Genomic DNA, 26,027 nt, shown 5'->3' with positions numbered 1-26,027 from the left:
AGTTTAAGTATCACCATGCCTGTCTTTGTGCCCTCTACAACAGAAAAAGGTCCTACCTGAGGAGCCTTGAGAAAGACCAAGGTAGCACTGAGTCAGAATCAGATGTGTATCCACTAGTTCTGTCAGAACTGATGACATACATTGTTGAAAACAACCTTTGTTCAGATGATCCAGTCACATTTCGGCTGGCAGATATTTGCCACCTCTACCAACAACGTCTGAAACAATTAGGTGTAGAGTCACCATGTAAATCCATGAGACTCAAAGACAAACTTCTGGCAGAAATTCCAGAACTTGAGGCTCATAAATCTGGCAGAGATGTATTACTTGCATTTCAAAAGGATGTGGGAAAAGCACTTGCTCAATCATCTGATCTTTCAGAGGCAGTTATCATTGCTAAAGCAGCAAATATTCTCAGAAAGTCTATACTTGATCATCAGTCACGGTTTGATGGCACATTTTCTGAGGCTTGTGTACGAAATTCTGTGCCTCTCTCCTGCTCCAGTTTGTAGGGGATGGTTGAGCATGGGGCTGACATCAAGTCACAAACATGATTTGGAGCATCAAAGTCAGACCAGGCCATTGCACAGCTCATGCAGTTCAACTGCTACTCCTGGGATACAAAGAGGGAGCAACAACTCATAGACACCCAAAGACAGAGAAACACCATTCCCAGTCTACATGGGACTCTCAGTCTATGCCAAAACCAGGAAGAGAAACCTGGTTGAAATGCTACATCAGTATGGCCTCAGTATCTCTTATGACAGAGTACTGGAGGTCTCTGCACAGTTAGGAGATGCCACAGTTAGCAAATATGTGGAGGAGGGTGTGGTCTGTCCCCCAGTACTGCGAAAAGGGTTGTTCACCACTGCAGTGATGGACAACATCGACCACAACCCATCTGCAACTACTGCCACTACCTCCTTCCATGGAACTAGCATCTCCATATTTCAGCACCCCACCAAGGAGAACACTGGACAGGAAAGACAGCAACTAAAGTTTGCACCTGAGAAAGTGAGGTCGGTGCCTGAATTGCCGGACACATTCACAAACATCTCACCAGCTTCCTTTCAAACAAAGAACCCTGTGCCACCAAACACTGCAATACCAAAGCCACCCACAGATATCTTGGGGCCACAGCTTGCACTGGAGTATCAGTGGCTAGACAAGGTCATAGTCACCCAGGAAATAGATGATGCAGTGAATCTGACGTGGTCAGCTCATCACGCTTCAATGAAGAGAAGCCCAGAATTTGAAGTAACCATAACTTCATTGCTTCCTCTCCTGCGTGATCAGGCTCATTCTGTTGCTACGATCAAACACGTGATGCAGAAAGTGCAGGATGTCACTGATTTTCTGAACCCTGGCCAGATACCCATAATCACAGCTGATCAGCCAATCTATGCCGTAGCAAAGCAGGCAGTGGCAGTGGCCTGTTCAGTATGGCGAAGACAAGTATCTGGTAATGTTTGGTGGTTCGCACATTGAGATGGCAGCAATGACATCTCTTGGTACTTTTCTTCATGGCAGTGGTTGACAGGAGCTCTGGTGGAGGCAGGAGTTGCTTCATCTGGAACTGCAGAATCCTTCCTGTCAGCTGCAAGTGTAACCAGGACACGGCAGATGCACCAGGTTACAGCCTCTAGTTTGTACAAACTCCTGAGGACAGCATACACTGACTACTGTGCTGAGAAAGCAAACAACAATGAGCAGGCATTAGAGTTTGAGGAGTGGTGTGACCTTTGAAGACAGCAGAGTCCACAGTTCCACTTCTGGCACATGGTGTTGTCCATGGAACTTGTGATATTCCTACTGATCAGGTCCTTCCGTGAGGCCAATTTTGTCCTCTACTGCCAGGCATTGCATGAGCTGATACCCTACTTCTTTCCAACAATAATACAAACTATGCTCGTTGGCTGCCTATTCACCTCAGGGACATGCTTACCCTAGAGAGTTCACACCCAGAGTTGCACAAGGAGTTCAAGGCTGGCAACTTTGTTGTGCACAAGACCAGTCGCCAGTTCTCAGCAATGGCTCTTGACCAAGCTCATGAGCAGACCAATGCCTTTATAAAGGCTGATGGCGGAGCCATTGGGCTGACTGAAGATCCGTCAGCACTCAGAAGATGGATGGTGGCTGGCCCAGAGATCATCCGCTTGGTGTCTGCATACGAAACAGAGGTTCAAAGTAAGGAGTCTAATGAGCAGAAAACACACCATGAACAAACACCTCATGCGCAGAAGACATTCTTGAGAGAGTCAGCAAGCTGTCATTGGCTTTGCAACACTTGGGAAGTCCTTTTCAGGAAGAGAGCCAGGATCTGTATTCCATTGACAACAAAGACATTGCCCACCCCAGCTCAGCAGAACTTCTACAGACACACCTTGACAGAGGCCGCACTAAATTTCAGAAGTTTTCAGACTCTTTGGCAAACAATGCAGTCTCCTTCTATGAGCCGATAAAGAAGAACAGAACTGACTTCTTCAGGCAAGAAGCTGCTCCTGTAGAACAGTCAAAGCAGAAACTTCTGAAGGAGGATTGCCAGCTTTTCTCAAAGCTATTTATATCCTGTCAGAGCCGTGAATGTGATCTGCAGGAATTCTTCCAGCACGAGAATCAAACATTCCCAGCTTCCCTTAGTGAGGGTGGTAGGCTGTACACATGTCAGAAGTCTCAGCTGACCTCGGTCCTGGAGAGTCATGTTACACTAGAAGACAAAGAACCAAAGACTGATGTCCTCATTGTAGATGGATCAGCTTTGGTCCATGCCTTGCCACCAAAGAAAGGAAAGACCTTTGAGGGCTATGCACTTTTGCGACTTCTTGCCTGTGATACAATCCTATAGCAGCAAGTACACATCATCACATCTTGTATTTGATGTATACAATACATCCAGCCTCAAAGCTGAGACCAGGCTCCAACGTGGTCAAGGAGGAAGGGCAAGGTGACAGACAAGAACACAATTCCATCCAACTGGCGCAATTTCCTAAGACACGATGCCAACAAGACAGAGTTGTTCCAGTTCCTGGCAGACAAAGTTGCCCAGATGTCTGCCACAAATGTTGTCATTGCCACGAAAGGGTCTGCTGTCCTCAGCACTCATGAGGCTAGTCTTCAGGGACTGGAAAAGTGCTCTCATGAGGAAGCTGACACCCGCATCTTTCTCCATGCCAAATATGCCACAGAACATGGAGCCAAGACCATCACGGTTAAAGCAAATGACACAGATGTTCTTGTCGTTGCAGTCAGTGCTTTCTCCACTCTCCACAATCTAGGGCTAGAGAAGCTATGGGTGGCATTTGGCCAAGGCCAGAGCCTGCGCTGGATTGCTGTGCATGACCTGTGCAACTCTCTGGGCCAGGAGAAGGTGAATGGCATGCTCTTCTTCCATGCGTTCACAGGCTGTGATACAGTGTCAGCCTCTCCGGAGCAAGGGCAAGAAGACCGCCTGGCAGACATGGAACATCTTTCCAGAGGCCTCAACTGTGTTCTCCAAACTGAGTCACTACCCTCTCAGAGTGGAAGAGAGTGACCTGAAGGTCCTGGAGAGGTTTGTCATACTTATGTATGAAAGATCCAGCACTGCTGGCACTGTGGATGAGGCTAGACTTGATATGTTTGCCAGAAAACAAAGGGCATATGAGGCCATTCCACCAACCAGGGGAGCTCTCCTCCAACACACCAAGCATGCTGCGCACCAGGCTGGTTGTGTGGGGGCAGGCCACCCAATGTCAGCCACAGCCAGAGAACCCTGCTGAGTGGGGATGGCAAAAGTCTGGTGAAGCATGGCAAGTCCTCTGGACAACCAACTCGCCCTTAGCCAAGAGTTGCCAACAGCTTACCAAATGTGGATGCAAAAGCAGGCTGTCGGGAAAGGTGCAAGTGCTGTAAGTTGGTCTTCCTGCACAGCTCTGTGCACTTGCAAATGTGAAGTCTAGATAAATATTGCCTCTCTTCAGTAGATAATCTAGCTTGAGCATCCAACGTGTCATGCTATGCCTACCTTCTTATCCTCGAATTTTTCAAAGGTGTAGGTTGAGAGACCTATACATAGATTGCTGCGTTTAGTCCGTATTTCTTCTTTTTCTTTTTATGGTTACAGTCTTAGACACAATGTTGTATGTGACCATACCATTACTATTTCAGTTGAAAATAGCATATTAGTTAAACTGTCTGATCACATGAATATACCATTAAATAAAAACAGTTGGTCTCTATGTTCTGCTAGCGCTGTGGATAGAAAAACTTTATGGCAACCATTTTGTACGCCATCTTGGTTACAATTCATTTAGTAAGGGTTTTCAATAAAATGTGTGGTATGGAACATTTTTATAACCTAAAAGTCGAGGTTTAAAAAAACTGGCATATTCCATCCAATAGATGCTCCCAAACCAGTGAATTCATCATAGATGGCGGCCATTTTGAAAAATAGCCGCCATCTTGGATTTTCAGGTGGCCAGCGCCCTTTTCTAAGAGAGCGTAGTCTTAGGAATGTTTGTGCCAAATTTCATGCTTGTTTCACTATCTGAACGATTTTTACAGCAATCTGCTGCACTAAAACCCAACGTCCCCTTTCGCCTATCATGGCCTCCTATACAACTCCAAATTACAAACTGGCCAAATTTTTCGTTCCCGTTTTGGAGCCCTTTACCAGTTACAAGTATACCGTAGCTAACTCGGAACAGTTTAAACAACTTATTCTTACACAAGATTCTCACCTTTTCATGGCAAGCTTGGATGAGGAGTCGGTATTCACCATTATACCGGTCAGAGAAACCGTAGATATCATTTAGGACAAACTTTTTCCCACACCTGATTCTTTTTATCATAATTTTAATGAACTAGCCATGCTGGACACGGCCTTTGTTTTTAATAGCGCGCTTTTCAGACAAATAGAGGGGATGACCATGGGTTCTACTCTCAGACCTACGTTCGCCGACAACTTTATGTGCTCCCTGGAGGAGCACATATTCGATTGGTGTCCCTTGGCCTGTCGTCCCCTGTTCTATGCCAGATGTGTTGATGACATTTTTCACGATGCTGAACGTTTCTTAGAATTTTCTAACTCCTATCATCATAAGATCATTTTTACCATAAAAAAAAAAATACGACTCCAAGCTGCCTTTTTAGATATAATCGTAACTAAAGATAATGACAAGATTAATACTTCTGTATTCCGAAAGGAAACTTTTACTGGTCTTTGGTCCTATTTTTATAGGTTTTGTTTTATCAGTTTTAAATTAAACTCTGTTAACACAAGAAATTGTCTTCTTACAGCAATACTTCACCAGTAATTGTTTCCCTAGTCATATTTTTCACAGGATCCTCATAAAACTGCTAAATAAAAAATTCTCCAACAGGCAAAAGTGTTTTGGTGTACCTAAGCTCCCATTATATGCAACTATTCCCTTCTTGCATGAGGAAAACTTTCTGAGGCATTTTATTAAAATCGTCCAAAAATATATCGGGGCCATTGATCTTAACTAGTACCAAAGTACCCAAAAAATCGGCTACCCCTTTGGATGTCGTCTGGTGTTGTCTATGCGTACAATTGTCCTAAATGTAATTCAGGAAAATATACTGGGTCCACCAGGCGGCTTCTCAGGGGTGAGGGGTCGATTCCCACAGGGGGTTAAGTTATACAGTACAACTGGTTGCCGATTGGTTTGTCCAGAATCATCGAATATACGCAATCATGCCATTAAATGCAAAACGGAAATCAGATATGATGATTATAAGATTACTGGTTATCCACAAGGACGCTTATTCTTGAAACACTAACTATCAAAGAACGAGTTCCCTCGTTGAACTATCAAACAACTGCCATATCCTTGTATTTGTCGTAACTCTTAGTCTTTCATTTATTTTTTGTGTGTGTTTATCCTTAGTATGTTCCTATCCTCTAGCATGGTATGTTAACCTCCAGTGTTTTTCAGTGCACCTGTATTTAATATTGCATCTGTTCTTGACAATTTTTTACCTTTGCGTTCTGTTTTTATCAGCTTTTTCGCCTACTTTTACGTCTTTTTAAGATAAAATTTTGTAGATAGCTTTTAAAAATAATTTATATTAAAATATTTTATTTTACTGTAGATATCCCTGATGATGTGATTATGTATCATGAAATGTCAGAATAAATGGTTACTATGTAGTCGGCTTCTGTATTCCTGTTTTAATTTAATATATATATATATATATATATATATATATATATATATATATATATATATATATATATATATATATATATAAATATATATATATATTATATATATATATATATATATATATATATATATATATATATATATATATATATATATATATATGTATGTATGTATGTATGTATAAACTTTATACCTGTTGATTAAAGGAGCTGAGAATCATGAGTGCTTTATTCTTTTTACTCTAGGGGCCCTCCATGACCAGCGTAAACTTGTGTAGTAGTAGGGGAAGGTGAAGTCAACTACTGACTCTCGAGATTCTGCAAGAAGAAAAGAAGGGTCAGTTTTACCATTTACATGCAAATTTAATGAGAAACTCAGGTAGCTGGCCAATAGAGCCTAAAGAAGACCGCGTGCGTATGTGTGTATGTGCGTGAGAGAGAGAGAGAGAGATTTGAATATCAAGAACGGGCTAAATTAAATCACAGAAAGTAACTTGGGCACTTTCTCACTCCTGTCACAAACTCGCTGGGTTATAAATAACGCACAAATCACCCACTAGTATACAACGAAAGATATGTGGAATATGATGTACAATATGCCAAGAGCACTTCTGTTAATTTGGAAAGAAGAATACCTGTTATGGCCAGGACCGCGAGTCCCAAAGTAACCTCCCTCCTGGCGATCATTCCAATGATCCCGTTCACGGTTCCGTCTGGCTGTGGATTTCCCCAGATATCGTCAGGAGGCGGAAAGGCTTTGTACCTGGAGCAGAGAATACTTGTATTTCCACCAAAATGAGTTAGACCAATTTCATAGTTATTGCTAACATCTAATTTAATTGTTATTTTCCACTATAAGAGCACAGCACACTACTCGACACATAGTAACGCTCAGAAATTACCTGTCTTGTCATTGCAGTTCCAGTGATTTTGCTTAGTTGATAGAATCTACTGTATATATACCATGTATATAACAGTTAATTTTACGTTTTATTATTGTTTCAGTGAAAGACAAAAAATATCACACAAATACCTAAACAATTAAAGTAATAGTTAGAGTTAAAAATTTGGAGCGAATGAAAAAATTCGCATTTGCATAACCATAGATTATCGCCTAGTAACTGATCATATACGGTACATGGGTGTTAAGGAAGGAAATGGTATAGTAAAAAATTTCACATGCGAATACTTGCATGTAAAACAAAATACCTATCATAGCAGCTCTGTAAAGTCCAGCATTACAAGATTTATGAAACCTTGCTAATAATGAGAGTATTGCACCTTACGCTGGTTTACGAAATGAACGACAGTACAACAAAGACTCCCTAACATAGTGAGCATAACGTTACAGTAGCTCGAGCTCTCAAATGTTCCCGAGTACATTTCTTACGTAAAATTTAGCGCTGAACTTAGGATCTTGATTAAAGACACGTCAACCCCTTCCTTCAGCTCAACGCTTCCGTCGGGGTAAGTTCGGCCAAATTCCATAGTTACAAAAGCCTCCTTGACTGCCACCTTCATCAGGCGTCCGGAGAAGTCGGAATACTGAGAATATTCTTGAACACCGAAGTCCGCTGTGTGATTCTCGTTGATTTTCCCTTTAGGTCTTGTGAATCTGTGAATAGTAGAACATTCATTTGCAATAACACAACATGCCAGAGTGTGTTAATACAAGAAAACAACTTGGCTCGTGTCATTCTAATTAAACTGATTATCAGAACTATATCACTATTAAAACATAAACATGAGCACAACGTGCGGACCGTATGTATTCCCAAGAAGTTGAACAATAAATACATAATGATGGTATCTCCCTACCAAACTGTTTCTCCATATCGTACTTCATTCTTGGATCTGACACAGAATTCAAAAGCTTCATTCGATATTTGTGGAGACTGTAATGCAAAGCACAGTGAGTGGCTAAATTCAAATTCCACAGATCAACATGGCCAGTCTGCTCTCGAGTTCTGTGTATCCTACGATTTTGTCCAGCTAATCGAGGAACCCACGCATATTTCTGGTAATACATTAGACCTCATATTCACAGATGTTCCAGCTGTTGTCAAGCCCAAGGTCTGTGAATGTAAAGGCACCTCAAATCGTTGCGCCATTGAGATGGACATATTTGTCAATCATTATATTCCTAATGCCACCATTGGAAAAACGGTCTGGCTAAAATCCAGCGCCAGTTGGGATCGCATTATTGAAGCTCGTCAGGCACTTAATATTTCAGATGCTGTATTAGATCCTGATCCAAAGAAGAGGTCAAATGAAATGCTGCTGGCTATTGTAATAAGACATGTCCTTAGAAAGGTCATCAAATTTAGGATAAATGACCAACCATGTCTTGATGTTACATGTAGACGAGCCTACCATGACAAACAGACCAAATTCAACGCATGGAGACAAATTCGTTCAAATGAAAATAACAATTTTTGCTCAGTCTCGCCGTGCTGCGAATAGAACTTACCATACAGCCAAGAGAAATTTCAGTAATTCCTTGAAGAGGGAACTTGAAGGAACTACTCTGCCTCATCTATGGTGGACCAAATTGGCATCATCTATCTTTGGGTCAGGTTCGTCTTCCACTCCACCACTACTAACAGACGATGGCAGATTGGTTATTGGCTGTAGGGAAAAGGCTGAACTTCATCGAGCTTTTGGAGCTCAGCAGTCAGCTGAGGATGTTCCTCCCTGATACTTGTCATCCTGAACCTATTTTTACAAAATTTGCTTTTTCTCTAGGGTGTTAAGAAAATTCTGGATAATCTTGATAAGTGGGGTGGAAAAGATCCTGATGGTTTCTTCCCTTTCTTTCTGAAAAAAGGTTTCTAATGTGTTGTCTTCCAAGATTAGTAGAATCTATAAATTTTTATGTCAGCATAGTCTCTTTGTGGATAAGCGCAACCTTAGTAATACAGTGCCTGTTCCAAAGAATGGCATATCTGCAGACTGTGGGAACTACAGGCCAATCTCTATTCTCCCTGTGCTCTCCAGAGTTGCAGAAAAACTTATTTTTAAGCCACTATATAAGTATGTGGAATCTAAAGGATTGTTAGTTGATAGTCAGTATGCATATAGGAAGCAGTTAGGCACATGCGATGTTCTTTTAGACTTGACATGCCATTTGCAAGGGAACCTTGATAAGGGTTTTGAGTACAGAGTAATTCAAATAGATTTTAGTGCTGCATTTGATAAAGTAAATCACAAGGCACTTGTTTATAAGCTTCAGAATCTTGGAGTGGGCGGATATATCGTAGGATTACTTCATGGTTTCCTTACAGGTAGGCAGCAGCTAGTTGCTGTGGACGGAATCTTTAGTAAACCAAGATCTATTTTGTCTGGAGTTTCATAGGGTAGTGTTCTTAGTCAGCTGTTATTTTTAGTGTATACAAGTGATATGGTTATTAGCCTGGAAAACAAGATTGTTCAGTATGCCGATGATGCAACACTTGTGAGTGTAGTAAAGTCTCCACTTATAAGAAATGAAGTGGCCCTAAACCTCAGTCGGGGCATGGGCCAGATCAGTAAATGGTGTAGGCGGTGGGATATGAGGCTGAACTCCAGGAAAACGAAAACACTGTTTATTAGCAGATCTCGTACAAATTTCCCACCCCATCCTCCCCTCCAGGTGGATGGGACTTTGCTGAATGAGTCTAAAGCTTTAGCTTTTCTAGGTGTAACTTTTGACTCACTTCTAACTTTTGAGAAACATCTAATGAAAGTTTCAGCAACTGACTCACGAAAGTTAGGTATTGTTCATAAGGCCTCATATTTATAACAGTGATAAAATCAGTGCAACCTGTTTTAGGTCATTTGTGCTTCCTTTACTAGAATACTGTTCTCCGGTGTGGATATCTGCTTCTGCCAGAGATTTATCACTTTTAGGTAAAGTGGTTCATGGTGGTAGGTTTCAGTTTCTTAATAGTAGCATTTATGACTTGACCATTGATGGATGGTCTCTTATGTGTCACTTTTTCATAAGTTGTATTTCAACCGAGATCTTTCGCATTCACAATTGATCCTTGATCCCCTTTACCTGCCGAGAGCAGCCAGATTCGCTGAACAGCAGCACCAGTCTGCAGTAAATGTGCCTCTTTGTCAAACTTCTCAGTTCCATAGGTCCTTTATTCCTCACACCGTTGGACTGTGGAACAGACTCCCAGACGATTTCGTGCAGTTGGAACTTCAGAAGTTCAAGCAAAGGTGCAATGTATTACTACCCTAATACTATTCTCCTTGCATTTTAATACATTTTTATCTTTATTAATTTATTAATTTATTTTTTTCTTTTTTATTAAGTGGGATCTCTTGCTTTTGTATTTCTCTTTACCTCCTCTTACTTCTTCCTAATGAACACCATATTCTTTGGAAGCTTGAAGTTCAAGTCAGTGGCCCCTGTGGGCTTGTTCCATATGAATAGGTTTCATCTTCTGAATATTATTAATAAATAATATTTCTCTACCAAACTGTTTCTCCATATCACACTCCATTTTTCAATTATTGTAAATAAATATTTCTCTTGAAAACTGTTTCTCCATGCTGCACTTCATTTTTCAATTACTGTAAATAAAAATTTCTCTACCAAACTGTTTCTCATTATCGCACTCCATTCTTCAATAACTGTAAACAAATAGTTTTCTGCCAAACCGTTTCTCCATACTGCACTTCATTTTTCAACTACTGTAAATGAATATTTCTTTAACAAATGGTTTCTCCATGTTGCACTTCATTTTTCAGTAACTGTAAATAAATATTTCTCTACCAAACTGTTTCTCATTATTGCACTTCATTTTTCAGTTAATGTAAATAAACATTTCTCTACCAAACTGTTTCTCCATACTACACTTTATTTTTCAATTGCTGTAAATAAATATTTCTCTACAAACTGTTTCTCATAATCGCACTTCATTTTTCAGTAACTGTAAATAAATATTTCTCTACCAAACTGTTTCTCCATATCACACTTCATTTTTCAATTATTGTAAATAAATATTTCTTTATTAAACTGTTTCTCCATACTGCACTTCATTTTTCAATTACTGTAAATAAAATTTTTTTACCATACCTATTTCTCTCTATCACACTTCATTCATCAATAATTGTAAATAAATATTTCTCTACCAAACTGTTTCTCCATATCACACTCCACTTTCAATTATTGTAAATAAATATTTCTGTATTAAACTGTTTCTCCATACTGCACTTCATTTCTCAATTACTGAAATAAATATTTTTCTTCCGGACTGTTTCTCATTATCGCACTTCATTCTTCAATAATTGTAAACAAATAGTTTTCTACCAAACTTTCTCCATACTGCACGTCATTTTTCAATTATTGTAAATGTATACTTCTTTAACAAACCGTTTCTGCATACTGCACTTCATTTTTCAGTTACTGTAAATGAATATTTCATTAACAAACTGTTTATCCACATTGCACTTCGTTTTTCGGTAACTGTAAATAAATATTTCTCTACCAAACTGTTTCTCATTATCACACTTCATTTTTCAATTAATGTAAATAAATATTTCTCTACCAAACTGTTTCGCCATACCACACTTCATTTTTCAATTACTGTAAATATATAAATATTTCTCTACCAAACTGTTTCTCATTATCGCACTTCATTTTCAATTACTGTAAATCTATATTTCTCTACCAAACTATTTCTCCATATTGCAATTCATTTTTCAGTTACTGTGAATGAATATTTCTCTACCAAAATGTTTCTCCATATTGCATTTAATTTTTCAGTTACTGGAAATGAACATTTCTCTACCAAAATATCTCTCCATATTGCACTTCATTTTTATTTTTCAGTTACTGCAAATGAATATTTCTCTACCAAAATGTCTCTCCATATTGCACTTCATTTTTCAGTTACTGGAAATGAATATTTCTCTACCAAAATGTTTCTCCATATTGCACTTCATTTTTCAGTTACTGTAAATGAATATTTCTCTACCAAAATGTTTCTCCATATTGCACTTCATTTTTCAGTTACTGTAAATGAATATTTCTACCAAAAATGTTTCTCATTATTGCACTTCATTTTTCAGTTACTGTAAATGAATATTTCTACCAAAATGTCTCTCCATATTGCACTTCATTTTTCAGTCACTGTAAATGAATATTTCTCTACCAAAATGTTTCTCCATATTGCACTTCATTTTTCAGTTACTGGACAAGAGTATTTCTCTACCAAAATGTTTCTCCATATTGCACTTCATTTTTCAGTTATTGGAAATGAATATTTCTCTACCAAAATGTCTCTCCATATTGCACTTCATTTTTAATTTTTCAGTTACTGCAAATGAATATTTCTCTACCAAAATGTTTCTCCATATTGCACTTCATTTTTCAGTTACTGCAAATGAATATTTTCTACCAAAATGTCTCTCCATATTGCACTTCATTTTTCAGTTACTGAAATGAATATTTTTACCAAAATGTTTCTCCATATTGCACTTCATTTTTCAGTTCCTGAAATGAATATTTCTCTACCAAAATGTTTCTCCATATTGCACTTCATTTTCAGTTACTGTAAATGAAATACCAAAATGTTCTCATATTACCAAAATGAATATTTCTACCCTTATTGCACTTCATTTTTCAGTTACTGCAAATGAATATTTCTACCAAAATGTTTCTCCATATTGCACTTCATTTTTCAGTTCCTGGAAATGAATATTTCTCTACCAAAATGTTTCTCCATATTGCACTTCATTTCTCAGTTACTGTAAATGAATATTTCTCTACCAAAATGTCTCTCCATATTGCACTTCATTTTTCAGTTACTGAAATGAATATTTCTACCAAAATGTCTCTCCATATTGCACTTCATTTTTCAGTTACTGAAATGAATATTTCTACCAAAATGTTTCTCCATATTGCACTTCATTTTTCAGTTACTGTAAATGAATATTTCTACCAAAATGTTTCTCCATATTGCACTTCATTTTTCAGTTACTGGAAATGAATATTTCTCTACCAAAATGTCTCTCCATATTGCACTTCATTTTTCAGTTACTGTAAATGAATATTTCTCTACCAAAATGTCTCTCCATATTGCACTTCATTTTTCAGTTACTGTAAATGAATATTTCTCTACCAAAATATGTCTCCATATTGCACTTCATTTTTCAGTTACTGTAAATGAATATTTCTCTACCAAAATGTCTCTCCATATTGCACTTCATTTTTCAGTTACTGTAAATGAATATTTCTACCAAAATGTCTCTCCATATTGCACTTCATTTTTCAGTTACTGTAAATGAATATTTCTCTACCAAAATGTCTCTCCATATTGCACTTCATTTTTCAGTTACTGGAAATGAATATTTCTCTACCAAAATGTTTCTCATATTGCACTTCATTTTTCCGTTGCTGGAAATGAATATTTCTCTACCAAAATGTTTCTCCATATTGCACTTCATTTTTCAGTTACTGGAAATGAATATTCTCTACCAAAATGTTTCTCCATATTGCACTTCATTTTTCCGTTGCTGGAAATGAATATTTCTTTAGTAAAATGTTTCTCCATATTGCACTTCATTTTTCAGTTACTGTAAACGAATATTTCTCTACCAGAGTGTTGCTCTGTATTGCACTTCATTTTTCAATTATTGTAGATAAAGATTTCTCCACCAAACTGTCTCCATATCGCCATTCATTTTCCAATAATTGCAAATAAATATTGAACACTCATTAATGTTGGTTAATTGATGATAAAGTAATGGGAACTGAGAGAATCAGCCAGCTGGGTAACATTATTCTTTGCAATTATTGATAACCCCTGCACCTTCACGTGTAACAATACCAAAACACCAATGATTTACAAGGCAGATTTGTAGGCACAGAACAATTAATTATTTGTGAGAAAATAAGGCTATGAAGGAAGTAAGGATGAATATGTCAAACTGATAAAAAGGAAAGCATAAGCAAACAAACGAATGCATGGAGGATAATATTCCAGGTCAAAGGACCTGAAGCACGGAATGATAATAACTGGACTGTGAATTCACTGAATACTATCGAAGAGAAGAGGAAGTTGGTGATGTTAAGTATTCAGGATCATTAAGCACATTTACAATGGTGTGGAGCAGGTGAGGGATCAATAAATCTTGGGGTTGTCAGTGCCGGCCGCATTCCGAAGTCTCCGTAGGGGGGTTAGTGCCGTCAGTGCACCTCATGCGGTGCCCCTAGTAGCAACCCCTTTCATTCCTTTTACTGTACCTCCGCTCATATTTTCTTTCTTCCATCTTCTTTTCCACCCTCTCCTAACAATTGATTCATGGTGCAACTGCTTTGAGGTTTTCCTCCTGTTACACCTTCCAAACCTTTATACTCCCAGTTTTCATTCCAGCGCTGAACGACCACATAGGTCCCAGCGCTTGCCCTTTGGCCTAAATCGTATATTCTCATTCCCAAGTCACCAGGCAACGCGCCACTTGATGCAGGACCTTTGTTAGTGCAAAGTTGTGAGAGGGGTGGAAGGTCTGGCATGGGCCAGTTTATTGTTTTGGGGGTTGGGCGTTAAGATAAGAGAAACAAGAGAAGCATCGTCTGCACATCGTACTATCTTATTTTCAAATCAAACAGCCATGTCGCTCGAGAGGAAAAACAGCCAACAATGACACCAAACTCCCCACTTGAACAGCTTAAATCTATCGGATTTCTTACGATCCATAGCTCTAGGTCAACGCCCATGTACTGTATTACAGGATGTAATACCGTATATAATAATCATAGGTGTGCGTTTTTCACTCAGATACTACATTTTCCATACAAATAAATGGATACTATGTGATCATCGGTGTATGGATAGCCCAGTGTCGCAAGGTTTCAAATTTCGCCAGTGCAGTGATGCGGTGGTTCAAAAGATTATTAGCTCATCGATCGTTAGCAAGAGTTACTCCGTCATAGATTTATATCTCAGGTCAAAGTATCTTGGAAGGACCGCACTGGATGTTTGAGATGCCTCGTCAGTTTTTATTTATTTCTAAATATACTTTCAAAGATCAAATGACCGAATAATACGAATGGCAGAGGCAAACAAATGATTAAGAGCTGGGTCTAATGAACTCCCTTAGAAAATGGTTATGAGCACGTTCGCATGAAATCAGAGAAGTGCAAATTCTAAGGAAACTTATTTTAACATTTCACAACTGAAGAAAAAGCAGAAGACAGTGCTTGTCATACCTGAAAATGACGTTAACATTTTTAATAAGACCGTTAAAATTTTTATCAAGACTCAAGAGCATCATGAAGTCTTGATATTCATGAACCAGTCAAGAAAGATATCTGATCTGTTTACTTACCGCGTAACCCCGGCTTTATCTACTTGAGAACGAAATAACTTCGGAGCCTCTCTTGAATCTTTCGTGACGATCAAAACTCGAGTTCCCTCTGCTATCAGATTCTGCAGAGTAATCAGGCTGGACTCTGCTTCTTCTCCTTCCATTATCAAAAGCCAGTTTACCAAGTGGGGTTTCAGCATTTGCTCCTTCATCTGGGGAAAAGTAAAATGAAATATCTTATTTAATGCTAACAAGTATATGTACGTGCAGTGCAAGCAGTGTATTATATATATATATATATATATATATATATATATATATATATATATATATATATATATGTATGTATATATATAATATTAGTATATAGTGTATATGGGTGGGTGGGTGTGCACGCGCTCTTATATGAAATGATCAATACGTTTTTTACATAAATGAATATTTTCATGAATGAAGAACTGGCCATGCATGAACTACAGTTTAGTAAATTTGGATGAATTAGGGTGAATATGCATAAACAAAATGATTGTCTTTATAAGTATCATCAGAATAGTCTGTTTAATTCATATATATTTCCTCTTCATGTTTCCTCTGAGATTTCACCATATCCCTGGGTGGGTGAAATACTTATCTTCTCTTGATATTGCACCGGTGTTTTTCCAAGATTGAAATCTCAGTGTTAAACGAGACTTTAGTAGTACTATGGAAAACAGCGCTGAAAGTACCATATTATACCTAGTTACGGTGCGAAAGAAATAACATTTTACTCTTACTGAATTGTACACTATTGTGTGAACACTGTTCTGTTAATGTGTACTGTGTGTTTCTTTTATACGATCTTGTTCGTTTCGTCTCGCGTAGAATTCGGAGAGAAATGGTTTTTAACGATTTTTTTTTTTTACTTCAGTCACATTCTAAATAAAGCGGAAATTAAAAAGACTGTGAATTTATAGCCTGCTGAGGCAAAAATTATACTCCAGAATTTAGTTTAATCTTGTTATTTCTCTGTGCTGGAAGACCCGTCTTAATTATAGGTTATTATAATATGAATTTTTGTCTTTCTGTTACAGTCCCTGAGAGGTGAAGGCGCAGTGAGTTTATGTCCCTTACCTCTCAGCTGGGAGGAACACACAAAAGAATCAAACGCCATGTTACAGCTTGTCCAGTTCGGGTCTTGTGAGGCAGAGGAAAATTTTGATTCAAATATATGCTACACACAAGCACAGACACACACATATATAATTTAATAAAAGGAGCCCATAAAAACGCCAAAATGCAGAAAGTTAATGCTATATTTCCGAGAACAACTGTCTCCCTGAACAGGGAGACAGTTGTTCTCTGTAATATAGCATTAACTTTCTACATTTGACTTTTTATGGGCTCTTTTATTAGATGGAAATCTGTTTTAACAGAAAATTATTTCCCCAGATATATATATATATGTGTGTGTGTGTGTGTGTTATATATATATATATATATATATATATATGTGTATATATATATATATATATATATATATATATATATATATATATATATATATATATATATATATATATATATATATACTATATATGTGTGTGTATGTGCGTGTGTGTGTATGTGTGTTTGTGTGTCTACGTAGGCATAACATGCTGTCCAGTAGATAAGATTACTTAAACTACTATCCAACCTTAGAACCGTGCTTTCAAGGATGGAGTCACATATCGTTACATGTTTTGCTGGAGGTGTGCACAAATTGCTGCTTCATCCGTAAGTGGAATCACCAACGTAAGGACTGATCATTAAACTATAGAAGAAGAAATTTGTACCTAACGATCTGCAGAAGTCCCCGCTATAGTTTCGCATCACACAACCTACAATATGAGCTGACGATCCTTACCTTTTTGAATATTTTGATCACCTCCTTTGGCGAAACCATAAGCACTACAATCGCATTGTTCGAAGATGTATCGAGCATTTGGCGAAGAGCTGGTGCCTTGTGGTCGTTGCTGAAGGCCATCAACCCAATGAACTCATTGGAAAGGATTTTCATGACTGGTTTCAGCGTATCTGCGGACAAGTATTCACGCGTGAGTTGGCTATGATTGAGGTTATGAATGGATATGCTATCGTTGTTCTTAGTTTAGGCAGAAAATTCAGCTCGTCATCCCGGGGAGTTTTACTGAAAGTAGATTTCATGCCAGAAATGCAAGAAAAGAAGCTCTTTCCTAGATAGTGACCCCCAAGAGTTTTAATCCCGTATGTATCCACCTTTGCCGCGTGTTTAGTACAAGCCCGTTGGGGATTACCATAAAAACATAAACAAAAGACTGTAAATATCATAAAGATAATGACCCCCAAGAAATATTAGTCCTGGATAACGACCCCTGAAAACCCTTGGGGGTCACTATCTAGGAAAGATCCGAAAAGAATAAACCGAGACCTCGAGTTATTCTGAATATAATAGATTGAAAATGGAGAGCTCTTTATTACTCTGCTTTGATGTGAAAATCACATACCTTCTCGTGAAGCTCTGTCCACGAGTAAGATTCTGCCCACATGGGAAGAATTTGGGTAGAAAACTTGAATGTCTTAGATGTCCATATTATCAGAATTACCAGTTTTTCGTCAGGTAGTTTTTAATCTATATCTACCGCATTAGTCTGTTTTACGGGTATGAAGGTAATTGATTAAAGTTTCCATAATGAAATGTTTGAGATTCTGATGTTGTTTATCAGTTTTATTTTATTTTATTTTATTTTATATATTTTTTTTTAGAGAAACGCAACTACCCGTATGGTGAATGAACTCTCGATAAAACAGTGTCCTAAAGATCAGATTAGAATCTAAAACTACGGAGTTTCTCCATTCGGATTTCAGTCTTAAGTTACGACAGATTTTGCCTTAACAATGCAAATATCGTTGTCTCTATTGCAGAGATTTCTGATATGACTGTAGAAACGGAGGAGCACCAAAATCTCGTAACGTGTGGGAATTACGGTTTCCATTTACTGCTCGAGTGAGCTTGACGAGAATCTTTTGATCTGACGCCGAAATGATTTGATTTTGTTTTCTGCGCTCGACGAACATTTGAAATGCTCCTTTACTTAGGCAGTATGACCAGTAATGGACTATAATTCATACTGACGAAGGAGGATGTCCTCCAACAACATTTACAGATGAATATTCTTTATTTCTTATGTAAAAAACCGGCAAAGCAGCTGAATTACTTCAGGATTTGTTTTCCACGTTGAAAAAATAATGCAGGAATGGTCCCTAAAGCAAGTTGACCTTTACCACAAAATAAAATGCTAAAAGACTTTCATTTATATGTGACGACAACTCACTCTCTCAAAAAGAGGCAGAAAAGGAAGAGTTCTGCTCTGGCAGGAAATCGTCCGAAAGGCGGGCAGGAGCGGTTGAGTTTCGAATTCCGCTGGTCGTTCGGCAGCTCATTAGTAGGTCAGCTAATTAGGAGCCACTCGTTTACGTTACCGAATACGAAAGAGTTTACGTTGACGACAAAATTTCTACGCTTGGAAATTTCCCTTACGGGGTTAGTGCCGTCAATGCACCTCACGCGGTACACTGTAGGCATTACTTACGGTACTTTCTAGCGTCCCTTCGGCCCCTAACTGAAACCTCTTTCATTCCTTTTACTGTACCTCCATTCATATTCTGTTTCTTCCATCTTGCTATCCACCTTCTCCTAACACTTGTTTCATAGTGCGTCTGCGAGGTTTTCCTCCTGTTACACCTTTCAAGCCTTTCTACTCTTAATTTCCCTTTCAACGCTGAATGACCTCATAGGTCCCATTGCTTGGCCTTTGGCCAAAATTCTGTATTCTATTCTATTCTACGCTTGGAAATTAGAAGAAACGCCAGAGATCAATGATATCAAGATATTCCATTTTGAAAATAACTTTAAGAGTGAAAAGAGAATTATTCCTGAATATTTTATTTCTTTCCACAGTCAAGAAAAGTTATTAGAATAAAAACAAACTTGTAGGCTTAAGTATTAATACTGCAGCAGGATAAAAACACTAGTAAAATAAAATGAAATTTTGAAGAGCCCATGATAACTAATATCTTTATGCATAACGCCTTATCTGTAGCACAAAATCGTTCGTATCATCAGCATTATTATTATCACCTAACTAAACTCACCTTCATACTCTGGACTGTGGAGAAACTGTAGACTTCGATCTTTAAGGTCTTTTATGGTCTCTAGTATCGTTAAGACATCTTTGGAAGAAACGTTCCTGATAGAAAATACAAGAAAATAAGACACATTGAAACTATACATGTGCAAAATACAATCACACATGCATGTAAAACAAAATATGTATGATGTTAGTTATTTCAGGATATTGAAGCCCAATTAACCTGTGATTTTGAAAAGAAGTGGTTTCTTCAGTGACCCGTTGATCCAGTATTTTCGAGGGGAGGATATTCGTCATGCCACAGACAGCAATAACTGATCCCTTTGCCATGATTATTAAAATCCGAACTGGAAAATAAAGAAGGATGATAAGGTATGAGTCAAAGAGTTACTGATCACTTGAGCTGCATTATTAACGGCTATTAGAAAATATATGTATGCAATTACTAGAAATCTAATGATTTCCACCAAAATGCGAATTGTTTGTCAATAAGCTTTACCTGTCATCAAATTCATGTTTTCACAAGATGGAGAACTGCACCTGAAACAAAACGAAAACTTCATCATCTTTAGAGTTCACGAAGATTCTAGAATCTGCAAACAATCGACCTTTAATCAAGAGAAACGGTTGGATGGAAACTACACGCTCTGACCGATCCCAGTCCCAAAAGAGACTAGAAAGGAGGTGGAAAGGAAGAAGGGTAGAGCTCAACCCCGGAGACAGTGACTGACTATTGTTTGTCTGAAGAGGAGAGGTTATGAGAAAGATAAACGAAAAAGAGGACGCGAATACGAGGCAGACAAACTGGGTATTTACCCGGCATGTGTCCACCTACTTCGAGGTGCTAGTACTAAACATGGCGGAAGCTCCTTAGGATGCTGTGTTTAGTACTAGCCCGTCGGGGATCAAAGTATTATATACACCCATTTCTACAGTATATTGTGTGGTCGACAAATTATATTAATAAACGATATCTTCTAGCGGCCGTCTACTTTACTTTGCATGAGTTTACCCTGGACTTTGACAAAGATGGATACATACCGGGTTAATACCGACAAACGGTAGGAGGAAGAGAATTCCAAGCAGATATCTGGAATCGTCATTTAACATGAACTATTTCCTCTTGCTTCACGAGTAACACGAATAACGCTCCAGCGCTGTTGATGTCATTGTTTTTCCTATAAGTATCTAAGAAACGCAAAGCAAATCTAGGTATGCACCAACATCATCATTTTGAATGGGTATGTAAGATGCATCCTCTATACTTTCATTAGGCAAAGAAACCTGTTTGAAGGGTGGATAAGCCGTTGAAAAGTCTTCAGGAATCTATTCTTTTTTACTCTTGCTTTGAAACCCCTTGTGTGTCTCTCAGAAATGAAACTGAGCTGATCAATTTGACAGAAATATAGGGCAGAAATCAATCATCTCTTTGATCACCTACCCTCTAAATCCTTTGTTATGGAGTACCTTTATAACATTCCATTTACTTTTATAGCTTGAGATCAGTTTAAATGAGAGAGATTTTCAGTTCAATATTTCATGGTAATATGTCCATTTTTATTTATTTATTTATATATTTTTTTTTGCGGAAAACTACTTTTCAGGGTGAAGGCAATAGATGGTTGTTATCAGTGCTACTGTGCAGTTTCACCATAGCTCATACGTTTGCTTGTGATTTTCTTTAGAAAATATCATAGACAACAGCATAGCCGCAAAAATGGATATTCACATAATCACGACATTCACGCACGAGCAGAAAATATGAATATGTAAAAGAAAACACTCCGAAACAAAATCTTGAGAGGATGGAAAGTACTGCAGTAACCTGCCATCTTACCTTCTCCAAGAAATGCCGAGGATAACACAGCGTGAGGACGAACGAGAAGCTTAAATAGACCTTGAGTGGAAAGGAAGGTCTTCGTCTTCCCAGATGAAGCTCTGGAGGCTGACTGGAGGTGAGGGGCCACTCGTCTCCTGGTTTATGATGTCACTCTCCTGCTCTGTGCTGAATGACTCATGAACCCGCCTTCGAATCTGAGAGTATCACGGCCTTTACAACGCTTGTTTCATATTTCTAAACCCCTTTGATTCTATTTTCCCACAGACACGCACACACACACACACACATATATATATATATATATATATATATATATATATATATATATATATATATATATGTATATATATATATATATTATACATACAAAATATGTATATACACACGTGCACATATATATATATATCTATATATTATATATATATATATATATATATATATATATATATATATATATATATATATATATATATATATATATATATATATATATATATATATATATATATATATATATATATATATATATATATATATATATATATATATATATATATATAGCCTATATATATCTAAATATATGTGTGTGTGTACACCATGGGATGTACGGAACGCTTTCTAAAAAGCCCGTGTCTGTAGTCAACGCGGCGTTAGTTTGAGAACAAGATGCAGATTGTCCAGGCCTGAATTATCAGACATATGAAATCACTCTGCAGTCTGAAAAGCGCAATTGATAAAAAAAGTTTCAAAATAATGGCTGCAGCCCAGCATGAGGACGAGTTCACAGCTTTAAATCAATTTTCATAGAAGTGCTCGTTTCCTAGACCTCTTCCACACCTTTGTTAATTGCCTAACTGTTCTGCTGTTCTGTTTACTTCCTGCCCCTTTCAGTTTTTATGTTTAGCCACTTTTTAGTCCCATATTAAGGGAAAAATATATTTTTGTAATTTACTTTTATACTGTGACGTTCCTTTTTTATTATTAATATATATTGAGTCGTTGCAGCCATGAAGATGCAATGGAATGCTGCGAAACGGCGTCGTGCGTGTTGTGTGTACATTTTACACACAAATATACGCATACATTATTATATTGTATGTATGTGTATATATATATATATATATATATATATATATATATATATATATATATATATATATATATATTTATATTTATATAATATGCATTTATATTTATAAGATACTTGTGAAGATATTGTTAACTATATTTTAGAAAACAAATACGGATTTATTCGTTAAAATGACATCAGTGAAGTTTTAAACGTCTTCATGTTGATAATAATGGCCCTATCCTTCATCCATATTATATTTAAAATCGGTCACTCACTGTAGTTTGTTACGATGGAGTAATAGGCCTCCGTGACCGCCAAAGTATCAAGAAACCTGACAGGGTTACTTTCATAGCCAAATTTTGTTTTCCTTTTCAGGTAAGAGGACAACGGCAAACTGAAGTTCGCTTTTCACAGATTTTGTCGAGAATGTGAAGAGTAATGGAGCATAAAAAAAGAAAAGGTAAGGGACATGAGGGACAAGACGTTCGAAGCGCAACGGGATGAAATATGCTATGACCTTTGTTACTCTGATGACATTGACACGAAGGAGTCCATCAAATATTACTCGGGACACTAAAGTGGGAAGGTTCTAGAAAATGTGTAATGTTGCGGCCGAATTAATTTGGCATATGATTGACTTCAGGATACAGCATTTCTGCATGAGATGGGAAAGATTTAAGGACAATTCGTTTATGACTGACATTGCCAAATGTTACACATGGGCTGACTGACACCTGAGGACAGGTTAGTGATGCATTAAAACTCTGGCTTCAGTCACATTCAGTGACGTCCCCGATTTCTTATGCATTTGCGGATTTATTATCTTTGTTACTTTGAGGAAGAGAGAGATTCCACATAATCTTCGATTATGGCGTCTACAATCTCAATATGAAATCTACGTATGCAAATATATCCGCATATACTGTATGTATGAGGTACTGTGTGTTTGATTGGATTGACATTGTCAGACTCACAACGAAATGAAAAGGACAGATACATCGCATTTACGGAAACTGCGGTTCTTGTGAGGTCATTTTCTTGGTGACCTCGGGTAGGTCGTTAATCAGTTTAGAGATTACCTCTTTTTTTTTTTCATCAAAGTGTCTGTTGATGACATACTTGATTCCTTGGCTAATACCTTAAATTGTTATGACTTCCTTTTACTGACCATCCTAAATATCACACTTCTCTGTTTATGCACCAAAAGGTGTAAGTTTGGCCTTGACGGGAATTTAAGGTCGTCTGTATTTTCCTCCATGTATCTGAGCCTCGTAGTGGGGGTAGAGCCGTCAATGCACTTCACGCGCTGCCACTGTAGGCATTACTTGAGTTCTTTGCAGCGTCCCTTCGGCCCCTAGCTGCAACCCCTTTCGTTCCTTTTATGTGCCTCCATTCATATTCTCTCTCTTCCATCTTGCTATCCACCCTCTCCTAACACTTGTTTCATAGTACAACTGCGAGTTTTCCTCTTGTTACGCCATTCAAGCCTTTCTAATCTCAATTTCCTTTTCAGCGCTGAATGACCTCGCAGGTCCTAGTGCTTGGCCTTTGGCCTGAATTCTACATTCCATTCCATTCCATTCTCCACGTGTCTGAGGGCTCGAAGAATATGTAGCCTTGAGTACAGAGGAGATGAGCATAAGAAAACAGTAGTTTGCTAGCAATCTACGCTACCCTAAATATTTTGTGGCAAATTACATGACTAAAGCCAAGAAGTTTTTATAATAGCCAGTCAGAGGAAGAGGAATCAGTAAACAATATACTTTGCCTACCTTTTCATGGGTGTTTTTCAGATGTCATCTCACTGTTGAGATTACTAAATATACGGGTAATTTTTACGAGTAATTGCACATTTGAAAACATGTTAAATAAGATAGCCCCGTGAACGATGATATTCTAAGAAACAGTATTCCACTTTTAGAGTGCAGTTCGTTTTATTTCGGCCAAATATCTGAGGGCATCTATATCAGAACAAGACAGCAGTGAAATGCAGTCTCAAAAGGGTACACAAATAATGCCGTGGCCATCCATTGCTGTTACTGTGGTCACTGTATTAGAAAGCCATGAGCTTCATAAATATGATTAACTGTCCTTTTTATTCCACTGTGAGGTTAGCATTTCGTTAAAAGATGAAGTGCCACCTGCAATCAGAGGCTGTATACATAATTTATGGTAATCACGTATTAGCTCCCGCGATATTCACTGGTACGTATGTGTATATGCCATCGTGTATAATATTTGTATATACTGTACATACTGTAAATTCAGCCCACAAAAGAGATTTCTGTAAGCCTTTAGACAAAAATAAGCCAAGACGAGAAATCAATAACCAATAACTATGATATCGTTGAATTTTACCAAACTTGATTAAAAAATTCTCTTGTTACTGTTATTGCTTATAGTATATACACTAGAGCACACACATATTTGTGTCTATCTATTTATCTATATCTATCTATATACTGATATATATATATATATATATATATATATATATATATATATATATATATATATTATATATATATTACTAAAAAGACCTCATTCAAACTAGATGGTATCTAATGGAGTATTTATTCAGACAAAGTTACAAGCTTTCTTGGACAAACAGTCCACATTATCAAGTATCCGTAGTTCTACTAATGCACAGAACAATTGTGTATGTGATAAAGTTAATATATACATATATATATATATATATATTATATATATATATATATGTATATATATATATATATATATTTTTTTTTTTTTTTACCAGATGATGTGTAATTGCAATAGCCATACTGCCTCTTAACTTCTCGAATTTTGAATACGCTTGTCACTACGAAGCCTTAGATCTAAGTGCAGATATATAAAGCAATTATGATGTTCGGGAGCGGGAAACGAACCCGCATCCCATAATCACAACGAGGTATATATATATATATATATATATATATATATATATATATATATATATATATATATATATATGTGTGTGTTGTGTGTGTATATATATATATATATATATTATATATATACAAATATATATATTATATATATAAAGCGTAGACACCTGGAGTTAATAGAACTGACAGAGATCTAATGGGGACTGTGTTTAGATTTATGGTGAACAAGATATGTTGAGAGAAATTAAAAGATTTATAATGGAAGTGAAGTTGTTGTTAGAATATATAGACGTGAAAGCGAGTGGTTTGGTATAAAAGAGTGTTTGATGCATTGGTGTTTTATCTCCATGGCTGCTTAATATTGTCGTGTATGGAGTGGTGTGAGAATTTAGATGTAGATATAAAGCTGTTGGATAAAAAATGAGCGAACAGTTATCAGTGGATTGGCTGATGTTTGTAGATGACTTAATACGGACAGTGGATAGCAAGGAAAACTGATGAACTTGTGAAGCATTTGAGCGTTTGTAAGAGGAGAAAGTTAAAAGTAAATGTAGCAGTGATTATAAGTAAGGACGGTGGTAGAATGGAAGTGGTTGAATTTCACAGGCAT

The 26,027-nt window shown here is 37.4% G+C and overlaps 1 protein-coding gene and 1 long non-coding RNA gene across 2 annotated transcripts in view; one reads left to right on the top strand and one right to left on the bottom strand.

The window, feature by feature from the left end:
* Positions 1 to 21,569, bottom strand: part of LOC136841284 (uncharacterized) — a 29,862-nt gene extending 8,293 nt beyond the window's left edge. The window contains exons 1-9 of the mRNA XM_067108269.1: positions 21,452 to 21,569; positions 20,114 to 20,154; positions 19,838 to 19,961; positions 19,619 to 19,713; positions 17,352 to 17,521; positions 15,491 to 15,681; positions 7,557 to 7,781; positions 6,802 to 6,929; positions 6,361 to 6,484 (exon numbers count right to left, since the gene is read on the bottom strand). Of these exons, the coding sequence (XP_066964370.1) occupies positions 6,384 to 6,484; positions 6,802 to 6,929; positions 7,557 to 7,781; positions 15,491 to 15,681; positions 17,352 to 17,521; positions 19,619 to 19,713; positions 19,838 to 19,961; positions 20,114 to 20,129 (1,050 nt within the window). The 5' untranslated portion in view covers positions 20,130 to 20,154; positions 21,452 to 21,569 and the 3' untranslated portion in view covers positions 6,361 to 6,383. The remainder of the gene's footprint in view (positions 1 to 6,360; positions 6,485 to 6,801; positions 6,930 to 7,556; positions 7,782 to 15,490; positions 15,682 to 17,351; positions 17,522 to 19,618; positions 19,714 to 19,837; positions 19,962 to 20,113; positions 20,155 to 21,451) is intronic.
* Positions 1 to 26,027, top strand: part of LOC136840961 (uncharacterized) — a 170,184-nt gene that overhangs the window by 66,989 nt on the left and 77,168 nt on the right. The gene's annotated exons all lie outside the window — the stretch shown is intronic.

Source organism: Macrobrachium rosenbergii, chromosome 8 (genome assembly GCF_040412425.1).
Source record: "Macrobrachium rosenbergii isolate ZJJX-2024 chromosome 8, ASM4041242v1, whole genome shotgun sequence".
In the NCBI taxonomy this organism is placed as follows: domain Eukaryota; kingdom Metazoa; phylum Arthropoda; class Malacostraca; order Decapoda; family Palaemonidae; genus Macrobrachium; species Macrobrachium rosenbergii.
This window is presented reverse-complemented; position numbering and strand designations above follow the sequence as displayed.